This window comes from Papaver somniferum, chromosome 3 (assembly GCF_003573695.1).
Source record: "Papaver somniferum cultivar HN1 chromosome 3, ASM357369v1, whole genome shotgun sequence".
NCBI lineage: Eukaryota > Viridiplantae > Streptophyta > Magnoliopsida > Ranunculales > Papaveraceae > Papaver > Papaver somniferum.
In genome coordinates this window covers 122085765-122096862 of record NC_039360.1, presented here as the reverse complement: position 1 = coordinate 122096862, position 11098 = coordinate 122085765, and the positions used below count along the sequence as shown (strand labels likewise).

Here is an 11098-nt window from a genome sequence, read left to right as displayed (position 1 = left end):
TTGTTTTTTTGTTTTAATCATCTGTGTATAGTCAGTAACATATGAATTGGTACGAAGTAAATCAAATAGGCTAAGCACCATGGGCATGGGTACACAATTTACACTCACGATGGAGTGATGGGAAATAGCTAGTTACTTACTTAGAGTAATCCCGAAATAAAAAAAATATAGAAAGATAATCTTATTATGTTAACCTAGGAGAGGGTGGTTCCACGGAGAAAAAGTTGTGTTTATGTCTCCTTTAGTTACAATTAGCTCGTTAATTGCTAGACTTTGGTCTTAAAGAAGGAGCATTTTTATTTTTGAAAGACATGGTGAAAGGTTGGTTGTTCTTGTTGGTGAATGAGTATGTTGCACCAGTCTAAGGAACAAAGTCATGTTCATGTTTAAGATTTAGTTATGATGATTTAGGAGCTAAATATGTAACATATTGATTTGTGATGTAGCATAGAGCATGGATCTGTGTTGCCGTGTTGTTGCTGTCTTGGCTAGGGCTACAAGGATGAGAAGAAGATGGTCAATGAAGCAGATGGTGTTGCTGTGGATAGACGGAGGATGAAAGTAGAGCTGTTTTTATGTAGAGCTGAGTTACAGAAGATGATGTTGTAAACTAGAGAAGAAATGAAGCTTAAATGAAGTGCAGCTACTAATGAATTCTGATGAAACCAATTATGGTTTCATCTTATTTATGATGAAACCATAATCGGTTTCATCGTATTTATGATGAAACCAAAATTGGTTTCATCTAATTTTTGGTCAGTGGTGGTGGTGATCGTCGGCGGGTGTTGGCGATGTTGCTGGTTTTAGTCGGCGGTGGTCGGCGGTGGTCGACAATGGTGGTGCTGGCAGTTTATCATATGTGTTGTAGCATAGAGCATGGATGTGTGTTGTTGTATCCAAGATAACTGCAACATAAGATCCTTGTTGAATTTTTCTTATAGTTGAATTATGATGAAACCAATTAGGGTTTCATCTTATTTTATGATGAAACCAAAATCGGCTTCATCGGATTTATGATGAAACCAAAATCGGTTTCATCTAAATTTTGGTCAGTAGTGGTGGTGGTCGGTGGCGGTGGTGGTGGGTGGAGGCGGCAGTGGTGGTCGGTGGCGGTGGTGGCGGTGGCGGTTGGTGGCGGTGGCAGTGGTGGTCGAAGGTGGCGGCGGCGGTCGGAGGTGGTGGCGGCGGTGGTTGGCGGTGGCGGTCGGTGGTCGGTGGCGGTGGTAGAAGGTGGCGTTGCTTGTTGGTGGTGACAATATAATAAGAATTAAAGTGGGGTTGATTTTTGTTTTTTTGGGGTGATTTAAACTAAGAGGGTAATATAGACCAATTATATTAAATGAGGTTTTTGTGAACAATTTGTTTTGTTGGAGTTTTTGTGTATGGATAGTGACACCTTTGGGGTTATAACTCGCGGGCCGATAGCTAAATAGGAGATACGAATACTCACATCTTTTCACTCCCTTTAGTTTGGTTTTAAACCTCCAAGCAACCATTCCTTTGACAGTACAAATTAAAGTACGAAGACAACATATTTCCCAGTGGTTTAATAATCCATGTACTAATAAGAGTGTATATAAATACTGTACAATAATGTCATCTTATTCCTTCTTACGACCGACCGACCGACAAGCAACCTTCGATGAAATACATGAACATGATTCATACACTCACACTGACACACTTGATTTTGTACTCCATGAATGAATCAATAACCAGGAAAATTATTATTTTATGTCCCTTGGATTATTGATCACCACAGGAAACACGACACACATCTAGGATGCAAATTAAGGTATTACAAAATTCAGTCCAATCAGCTCAGCTAGGCAGAAGAATTGCTTGCTTAACCATTTATTCTGTGTTGGAGTTCTAGCTGGCTGCTAAGCTTGTAGTGATTCTTCATACGCCATGGCGGACATCAGTGAACTTGGTCTTGATCCATCTAAAGCTGTTTCTCATGGTTGATTTTACTTTACCCTCCGTCGTAAACACGTTATAAGAAGCCACCCTTTTCTTCCTCTTTATCTCAGGGTCGCTGGAAGTTGCGAAACCATCTCCTTTGACACTCGGACCATTAAAGCTGAAATTATTTGGCCCGTCCTCTTCGAATTCTCCACTGTTATTAGACGATGAGTAGTACTGATCCGGGAATGTTTTGCTCTTCTCCATATATGTGATCTTATTATTACAGTATCAAAAAGCCTTTATAATAACTACTATAGATTATACTATCAGAGAGACTGAGAATATGTGCTCAAAAGAGAAGAGCATATCTTCTTTAAACCTCTCTCTATATATAGATTATAGAGACTACCTAGAGACAGATATTGGAAGGGGGAAGTGAACTTCCTTTGGGTTCAAATGTAAAGTATATAAAATACATGAGCATGAATGCATGCTAGCTTGTAATGTACCACTTGCAAGCCAACAAAAAATAAAAACTAAAAACTAAAAAGAAACCAAAGGAACCTCGAATGGCTGAAACGATGGTAGATGGACGGTGGGGGGTGATGTGAACATGTAAATGATGTGTGTTTGTGGGTGTGGGATTGGTGGGGACAAGACTGAATTGGCATAAGACCCCATGTGAGGATGTTGTTGGTGTGTCAAAGCATTTGTGCCTTTCCTTTTCTTTTCCACCATGGGAATAATATCAAATCATGGTTAAGAACAACTGGAAGAGGTGTGGTATCGGAAGTGATGATGATGCTGAGGACAATGACAATGAAAATGAAATGCTGGTGAAGATGATAGTGTTAGTGGGTCTCCAACTAACAGTAGTTATTAAAAGCCAAAGTTTTCTCACTAAAGAATTAAAAGTTCATGAACTGTGAACCGTTTGTTCAATTAGGATTAATACAAGGAAGAAGTGGCTCAAATCTAATCAGATGGAAATGGTGGTGGCACACTTCTAGTGCCAGTGGAGGTGCGAGCCTGGTAAGCTCCACAAACCAACACCAACACGTCTCTTTAAAATGATAAGCCTTTTTGGTGAATCTAGCTTAAAAACATTTGATCTATCTTAGCAAACATGGGACTTCATTAAAATGGCAAGGTATTAAATTCTCACAATTTGAGTTTGAAACTCAGAGGAGCTCCACAATTTCTTCAAAAAAAAAAAAAAACATTAAATCAGGGAAGCCAAAGTTTTCTCACTAAAGAATTAAAAGTTCATGAACTGTGAACCGTTTGTTCAATTAGGATTAGTACAAGCGAATTGAATAAGAAGAAAAGGATACCCATACTATGATTTCCACTTTTGAACAAAGTTTAATTATTCATTTTGAAATAGTGGTGCAAATCCAAGTCTGGAAACCACGTCTAATCATGGATTAAATGTAATGAAATGAAAGTGTTGATTAGAAATAACAAAATTCCCACTTTATAAAAAGAAGATAGAAATGAAGACATCCCTTTCTCTTTTATAAACTAAATGAGTGGACGGCTTACCTATAGTTGTACCTGCCGATCACATCGACACATCGATGAAGACTGTTTGTTAGTTGTCCATTGCGACTACCCTATACTCTCATCACATATTAGTCTAAGTGAGATTTCAGACAGTAAGTGGTGATGTACATAAATACATAGAACTGTACAAGCAAATATACAGCGAGTTAAATAGTCAGATGTGGATGAATGATGAGGTGAGGGGGGCAGACTCATTCAGCCACTTGCATTCAATAACTAACCTTTAGCACCTAAAGAAATCCGCACCATTTTCAACATCATCAGTTTTGATGCCTCCATTTTGGGCCATGAGGATTCTGTACACTCTCTTGGAGCATACTTCCCCTACTCTCCTCCCATCTTCCGTACCTAGCAACCCCTCTGTTGGTATATCCTTGAGCAGGAATTCCTTCTCATGCACCTGTATCAAAAATGACTCAGACAAAAACAACCAAACCAAACATCTAGATTTATATTTTCACGTCTTTTATGGGGTCAAAAAATGAAAAGCTTAGGATTTCATGACGATGTATTGTTTACAGTAGCAGCACACAGTATCTGAAAGTCCTATAAAGGGTAGCTCCAATGTCTTTAGACGGCCAAGAAAATGGAAATTCTTTTCTCGAGTTCCGCATGTTCTTTGTGCGAGGAATATTTGGAAAGTTGACAATCAAACTATTTGCTTTGTTATGAAAGATGAATTACGTAATCACTATGGTGAGCACTAAACATAATCGATTAACTCTTGTTAATGCTGATACTCACAGATTTACTTGGGTCCATGTAGACACGCAGAAGAGATTTCATGGTCGGGTACTTTTTCCCAATGGCGACGGCAAACCTAGGTTGTACCTTCGGAATGGCCACTAGTGCCTTCAACCTGAAAATATGGATACTAAATATCACAAACCGTGGGTGTAGCTGCTCAAAACGTAAGTCATAACTTGACAAATACATAAAGATAAAAAAGAAATGAAGGATCTATCAAAAAAAAAAAAAAAAGAAAAGAAAAGAAAAGAAAGAAAGAGAAAAAAAATATGGAGTGATAACAAGAAACAAGAGTATCTGGTATAGGACCAATGCGCTTTTTAAATTTATTGTGCTTTGAGTTTGAAAAGAACATAGTTTGTCTCAGTTTCTACTTCCAATAGAATTTTGAGAAAGAGGAAAAGAACCACCAAATGTGATATTCGCCACGGTACAAACAAATTTACTTACCAGATGTTATTTTGTATAAGTTTCTTGTCAACGAAATCCTTGGGGACGATGGATCCATTGGCATTTATTGACAGCCGTGTTAGTTTCTTTCTGGCAATGAACACAAAATAAACAATTTATTTGAAAATCCAGCAGAAGAAGTGAAGTTCATAATCTTATAGATAAAGGAAGAAACATTGAAACAATGACAAAGGACATTTTTGGTAAGGTCCAGATGCGTACAAGTCAGATTACGAGTGCGGAATCATGCCCAAGACAACTTGCAGGATGAAATATGATTATATTGTACTATCACCGAGTATATAATTATTTTTTTGTTAATCCACACCCTTGAACAACGTGACAGTGATATAAAGCCATACATCTTTACCAAAGACTCGTGTTAACTACACTAATCTATATAAGAAGAGAGTGGTATTCACAACAATGAAATTCACGAAACCTGGCACACTATCCCAGTTTCTTCCCTCTGCTTTTTCTACAAGAAACAATGACACAAAGCTCCATGCAGATGGGAAGAAAGACATGTACTGCTAATTTGAAAGTTATAACAAAACAGAGACTCTCTATAGAATAAACTTCACACGGCTGATACAGATCCAATTCTCTAACAGTTTAATAGATATACTTAACAAACCCTAAGAGAAAACGCAGTGAAGTTGAGTAATCTTTAAATGGTGGGCCAGAATAAAAATTAAGAACCACCAACTGAATTGAGGATCAACTTATAAAATGAACAGCAACAGAGTCACCTAAGCTAAGATTGAGTTTCAAGTGTGCATTACCTGAATTGGCATGTAGCAAGGCTAGATGTTAAACCAACAACATGCTCAGCTAATTCAGCTTCATCTACACATTGCCGCGAATGTACTTTTTCAAAATCAGTAGCTAATTTTGAGAACGCCTGCAACAATTTGATATATTCAGAAAAAATGAAACCTCATTCTAGGATCACTAGAGTATGCATCTTTCGTGACTTCAAGATAGGGATGGATTATATGTGTATTACTATTTTATCAAGATAACAAACCTCATCAACCAGTGGGCGTTTCCAAGTACTGTTTGATGGATCCTTAAACTGCTCTTGTTCCCTATTACAATCAAAGAAGATGGGATTTGGACATTTTTGAAGTAAATATAGTGACATTTTCGAGGTGGGAGTCATACTAAACAATGAAATCACAAGGATGGGTAAAACTAAAGGAATAATAAATAAAACAAAACAAAACAAAAACTTTAGAAAATGTATGCCTTCACATACCTTTTGTTGATATATGATTTTAGTCTATTTGTGAGATAACAAATTGTGTATGAGGGATATCTACTTTGAACCTTCAAGACATCTTCCATTAAAGTTTCGTTGGAGACAAGATTACAAAATTCTTCTGCCTGGCGCACAATCAATATGTATGGAACCTCTGATCCCTTGGATGATAACTGCACCATTCAACTAAAGTCAGTTTCGGATAAGTAATGGCACAAATATGTCATGTTTAAGGCGTATACCTTTTGAGAAACTTATCTGCATATGAAGACATGAATGAATTGTTACATAATTATAGTATAACAGTTTATGGAGGAACTAATCTTGCTGCAAATTATCTTTATCATAATTGAACTTTTGGTTACACACCGAAAGAACAACAAACATTTACAACCAGAGGTTTGCATTACCTTTGAAAGCTCATCAGGAACAGTAATTGTCCATAAAATTGATCTTTCAATGGGATTGGAAGTTACACGATAATTGAGACCTTTCTCTGCTAGCCTTGTAAGAATAGGTCCTGGATAATAACCAATATCTTAGTAACATATCCAAGCCGTCAAATAAATTCAATTGAACATCCAAAGTGTATAACCAAGACGAAAAGTCATAAACAGTTGATGTACCTCCAATGGCACCAATCTCCACTACCTTAGCATCAATTTCAGCTACTATAGATTTTAGAGCAAATTTACCATTCTCCCACTTTTGCTGTTCTTTTTGTAATTTCTTCAGCTCCGCTGCTTCAGCTTTCTGAGCTTGCTTTTGCAATTTCTCTTGCTGCAAACTCAAACCTTGAATGCTTAACATACAAATATAATTAAAAAAAATTGTTATATAATAGCATGTTTAGAAAAGCTGACCTCCTTCTTGAGTTTTTTTTCCTCAATCAAACGAAGTTTGTCTTCTTTCGTTTTCTTCTTCCTATCATTAGCATCATCCTTGCGACTATTTCTTCTTGGATTTAGTCCAACATCTTTATCTTTCTGGGAAGTCGAGATCCCATTTTCTTCCTCATAGCATCCCTGAGACTGTTGAATCGGCCATCAGGTTATTGCTAAGTGAAAAGGACATTAATCCTTCTTTTCTTAAGTAAAAAGTTATAACTATATGCAATAGCAATTAGGAAGAGCTACACATCATACGCTTGCCGTTACATTGTTTCCTTTTTGTCCTTCACTAGTAATGTTTTTTTTCCAGGAAAAGTGAAACGCGAATAGTGTACTGTACTACTCTATCCTTACCTGATATATAGCATCTCCATAAGAACATTCAAGGTTTGAAGGTCTGCCGCCAATATCTTCTACATAATCGTCCGTCCCTGAGAAATATTGATTCCTTATTTCTTGTTAAATGATGGATACCCAATTCAACTATCCTCATTGACAAATGTAATCTTAGTTATTATCAACTAATGTAAGCATTCTTCAGTCTCTTTGACATAAACATTGTTTTAGAAGTCTTACACGGAGAAGAAGTAGAGTCAGGAAAACTAGAGTTAATTTCCATGTTGTTCGATCCAGCAACCATGTCTTCATTCTCCTTCGACATTTCCGCTTCACAATCACCTCTTGCTTCGTCATCAGAGTCCAAACATATAAAACCACTATTTCCTGCTATAGGTAAAAATAATCAAAATGAGTGAGTTGCAAACTACTTCAGAGCTCATAACGATAACGTTTGAAACTCGTCCAGACACCCCAATAAAGAGAAGAAATGCATCAGGGACGTAACAACCCATCAAAGACATAGATTTCGCAGGTACCAAACTAGCAGGCAAACAAAGGAGGTCCACTTGCTGAACAAACAAACCGTCTTCAAGTGACAAAATTTATGTTTCACTAGACTCCTCATTTCGGCACCACAAATAGTGACTTCATTCTACTTCAAGCTATAACACGGGATGACACAAAGGGTTGAATGATCCAAACCCAGATCTTAAACCAGTGGGGATCATCAATTTCTTTTGATAAGTGTGGGTTACTTGTAATAATAGTTCATTACTAACTCAAGCCATCCTTCGGGAATGCAGCATCCAATTCAAGGATGATGGAAGGTTTTTGCTTAAATTATGAACTATATTGATACCTAGAATCTAACAGAATCCATTAAATTCGAGACCAGTTCCTTTCCATGGCTAATGACACTCCAAGCTACTACCCTGCTAAACCCCAAACCTAAAGAAAACCCTAATTTCCAGAACACAAAATTCTCATAACAAAAACCCAAACAATCAACAAATTATGAAAAAAAAATAATCAAAAAGAAATAATATGCACTAACCAGAATATTCTCTGTGGTTTCGACTTGGAAGCGTAAATGATGAATCCCCAATTTTAGGGTCAGCGGAGTTGGCACATTTAAGAACTGAGACATCAGATTTGGACGAATCTTTTAATGATGAAAATGGGGTTTCAGGAACAAAAGAGGGAGAAGAGGATGACGAAAAGATTGATTGAGTAGGTTTCTTAATAGGAGTTGGATCGTCATCGAGAATTACAAGTGTAGAAGAAGAAGAAGGGAGAAGAGTTGCAACACCCTCATCGCTGTTATTTTTTCTTCTTTTGGTAGGAGGAGGGTTGTATGGAAATGGACATGGAGATAGTAATGGATCATCATCATCTGACAGAATTTCTACATGATCATTAGCCATTGAATGATGTGATTTTCTCCTTTGTCTTCTAAATCCCGCTCTTTTCTTTCGTACTAGGTATCATTTCAAACTTACAATAGAAGGAAGGTAGAGAGAAGAGATCTAAACAAAGGGTTTAATTCATTTTTATTACTAGAACACCCTTATGTTTTGGGTTCATTTCCTATATCCAGTCCTTGACTTTAAGCAAAACCTTTTGACCGGATCATTTTTCTGTCTTGGTGTAACTTCGTCCGGCAATAGCTTCCACTGTTCAACTAAATTTTTAATGGATAATCATCTTATTGCAGCTCTGATAGACAAAGCGGGTGAACATATTACATACATACAGACAACAGCATAAACTGGCTAGCTAGGCGTGTCTGCTAGGCCATAGCTTCATATATATAACATGAAATTACACAACAATTATTAATATGTAGCTGACATATCTTCATGATCTTCTTCTTCGTCAACCACAGAGGACAAGTAGAATGAAGAAGAGGTTGGGTTACGAGCAGAGCAATTGACCCGAATTTGTCCTTCAGTACCAGTCAATACGTTTAACTGGCCCATCTTAATCATTGAGAACACGAAATTCTCGAAGAACAGAGTTTGATTCACACCAAAGCGAGTGACAATGGGTCGGGTCCTATTGTCCATATACAAATCTTGGTCAGAAGTGAAGAGACCTTGACGGTTCATGAGATCTACATAGTACTTGTTGTCGAACACATTTGGCGATCGAATGTCAAGCACTGTGGTATTGATAGTGTCAGCTTTAGGGCAAGTCATTTTAAGGTTGCTTGCGAAGCTCTGGTTCATGGTGGGATCTTGGGTAGGGTATAAGCGATTCGTGAAGGATGAGCAATTTCCGACACCGATGGTGTGACCACCAGAGAGTGCAACGAGATCAGTAGTGGTAAGATTCTTAGCAGCAAGAGCTGTAATAAGAGTACTTGTATTTGCGGTGGGAGCAGGAAGATTCTGAATTGTTTCATTTCTGGTTGCAAAGGCAGTTGCATCCCGTCTACCAAGAGGGACTTTGTAGTTTGGACCTCCAGACTACAGAGACAGAATACATGCACATTAAAAATTCCTACGCCATCTTCTCAATAACGATCAACCATGCATATGTATATATATATATATGGAATGGAAGACTTATAAGCTTACCAGATGGACAGCGTCGCGAGCAGCAAGAGCAACAATGTCGGAACAAGAGACAACACGACCACATGCTTTTTGGACAAGAGTTTGCAGGTCGTTTATGATCTTAAAGGCTTGGGGCCTGAGTGAGAAGTTTGGTGGTGCGTTCTTCTCACTTGGTCCACTAGCAGACCCATCAAGCAAAACCGACGCCTCACAACCCTACACAAACACAGAGTAACATCAAACTAGATTTTCTAAACTTTGATCTGCTGAGAGTTAAATCGAACGAAAATAAAATTCAGCCAACATCAGAACTTGGCAAAAGCGGATAGCTAGTAATTACACGTATCATTCGTGCATCTAACTGAAAGAATAATCACAACAAATTGTTTTATGGATGCAGCAATAGTTATAGTTACCTGGACAAAACAGTCGTGGAAATGGAGACGAAGCAAACCGGCAGCTTGACCAATATCTTTTTCAAAGACCTTCTTGAGTTCAGTCCTAATGATAGTTTCCAGTTCCGGACAGTTTGATTTGTAGAAAGTCCATGAGAGTCCCTTTACTAATGGAGGTGTATTTGTTTGTGCTTCCACTAAGTGATGGTCATAAGTACTCACCAGTGTAGAAAGTGCAACAAATGCGAGAAAAAGAAATGATGGTGATGAATAAGAAGACATTGTTAGATAGGTAGCTGTAGACGTTTAACAGGTTGATGTCTGGTTTTCAGAAGCTATCGCTGTTTACTCTTCCATTTATAGGCGCAAAACTAAGAAGCTACAGATTCAAATCAGAAAAAGATAGGAATATTCAAATCTTATTCTAACTTTTGCAGGAAAGTAGAAGAATGTATGAGATATATAGACTTATAAACGTGGATTATAACAACGAATTCCTTGAACCCGTACATACCTTGCAGGACTTCCCCGATCAGTGTGATTCAGAGACTAGTTGTTGTCAATACCTTTTTGTTTCTTTTTCTTTGTTCGCTCGATGATGAAAATTATTTTTTTTGTTTTTTTACTAGAGTAGTAGAGTGCATTATAAATGAAAGGCAAGTGTACATGAAGATATATATGGACGCAGACTCGCGGATATGACCGAACAAAGAAAGATTTGAGACCAGAGAGGCCAACATTAGATCCCCAAAAGGGACCAAATTCCAGACAAAAATATCTCAAGTGGTTTACATTTTTACGAGGATTCGCCAGAAGTGTAGAATGTCTGAACTTTGGAATGGACCTGAAGCCAAAGGGCAAAAGGCCGTCGATCTTGAAATAACTTATCCATCAGGGGGCACCTCGAAATTTTGAGACAATAGATTATGCGCACAACAGGCCCACTGTCAACTGAGCCACCAAACAGTCATATTCATGTCA

The 11098-nt window shown here is 37.8% G+C and overlaps 2 protein-coding genes across 6 annotated transcripts; both read right to left on the bottom strand.

Moving 5' to 3' along the window:
* Window positions 1–1534: 1534 nt before the first annotated feature.
* On the bottom strand, window positions 1535–8682 carry LOC113357214 (crossover junction endonuclease EME1B-like). 4 transcript variants are annotated; one of them, XM_026600548.1, is made up of 13 exons: window positions 8219–8682; window positions 7402–7551; window positions 7180–7256; window positions 6799–6966; window positions 6562–6715; window positions 6346–6455; window positions 5933–6108; window positions 5702–5762; window positions 5457–5575; window positions 4672–4761; window positions 4219–4333; window positions 3696–3874; window positions 1535–3596 (listed from the first exon to the last, which is right to left on the bottom strand). In XM_026600548.1, exons 1-12 carry the CDS (start codon window positions 8586–8588, stop codon window positions 3698–3700), a joined length of 1767 nt encoding a protein of 588 aa, XP_026456333.1. In that variant the 5' UTR covers window positions 8589–8682; the 3' UTR covers window positions 1535–3596; window positions 3696–3697. The 4 variants fall into 4 exon arrangements, with proteins under 4 accessions (XP_026456333.1, XP_026456334.1, XP_026456335.1 ...); XM_026600549.1 differs by having other exon boundaries at window positions 1535–3524; XM_026600550.1 differs by having other exon boundaries at window positions 1535–3874; window positions 7402–7548.
* A 158-nt stretch (window positions 8683–8840) lies between these two features.
* On the bottom strand, window positions 8841–10652 carry LOC113357213 (peroxidase 12-like). 2 transcript variants are annotated; one of them, XM_026600547.1, is made up of 4 exons: window positions 10632–10652; window positions 10139–10496; window positions 9744–9938; window positions 8841–9632 (listed from the first exon to the last, which is right to left on the bottom strand). In XM_026600547.1, the coding sequence occupies exons 2-4, from the start codon at window positions 10397–10399 to the stop codon at window positions 9000–9002; spliced, it is 1089 nt and encodes a 362-aa protein (XP_026456332.1). In that variant the 5' UTR covers window positions 10400–10496; window positions 10632–10652; the 3' UTR covers window positions 8841–8999. The 2 variants fall into 2 exon arrangements, with proteins under 2 accessions (XP_026456332.1, XP_026456331.1); XM_026600546.1 differs by lacking the exon at window positions 10632–10652 and having other exon boundaries at window positions 10139–10554.
* Between the last annotated feature and the right edge of the window lie 446 nt (window positions 10653–11098).

What these genes read in the sequence shown, in the direction of transcription:
- LOC113357214 (XM_026600548.1), bottom strand. Translation starts at nt 8,588, where the DNA reads ATGGCTAATGATCATGTAGAAATTCTGTCAGATGATGATGATCCATTA. An exon ending in AAAAAAAACTCAAGAAGGAG is followed by an intron (nt 6,716 to 6,798) that starts GTCAGCTTTTCT and finishes TTGAGTTTGCAG; the next exon opens with CAAGAGAAATTGCAAAAGCA. An exon ending in AAATCATATATCAACAAAAG is followed by an intron (nt 5,763 to 5,932) that starts GTATGTGAAGGC and finishes TGATTGTAATAG; the next exon opens with GGAACAAGAGCAGTTTAAGG.
- LOC113357213 (XM_026600547.1), bottom strand. Translation starts at nt 10,399, where the DNA reads ATGTCTTCTTATTCATCACCATCATTTCTTTTTCTCGCATTTGTTGCA. An exon ending in TCCACGACTGTTTTGTCCAG is followed by an intron (nt 9,939 to 10,138) that starts GTAACTATAACT and finishes GTGTTTGTGTAG; the next exon opens with GGTTGTGAGGCGTCGGTTTT. An exon ending in CTCGCGACGCTGTCCATCTG is followed by an intron (nt 9,633 to 9,743) that starts GTAAGCTTATAA and finishes CTGTCTCTGTAG; the next exon opens with TCTGGAGGTCCAAACTACAA.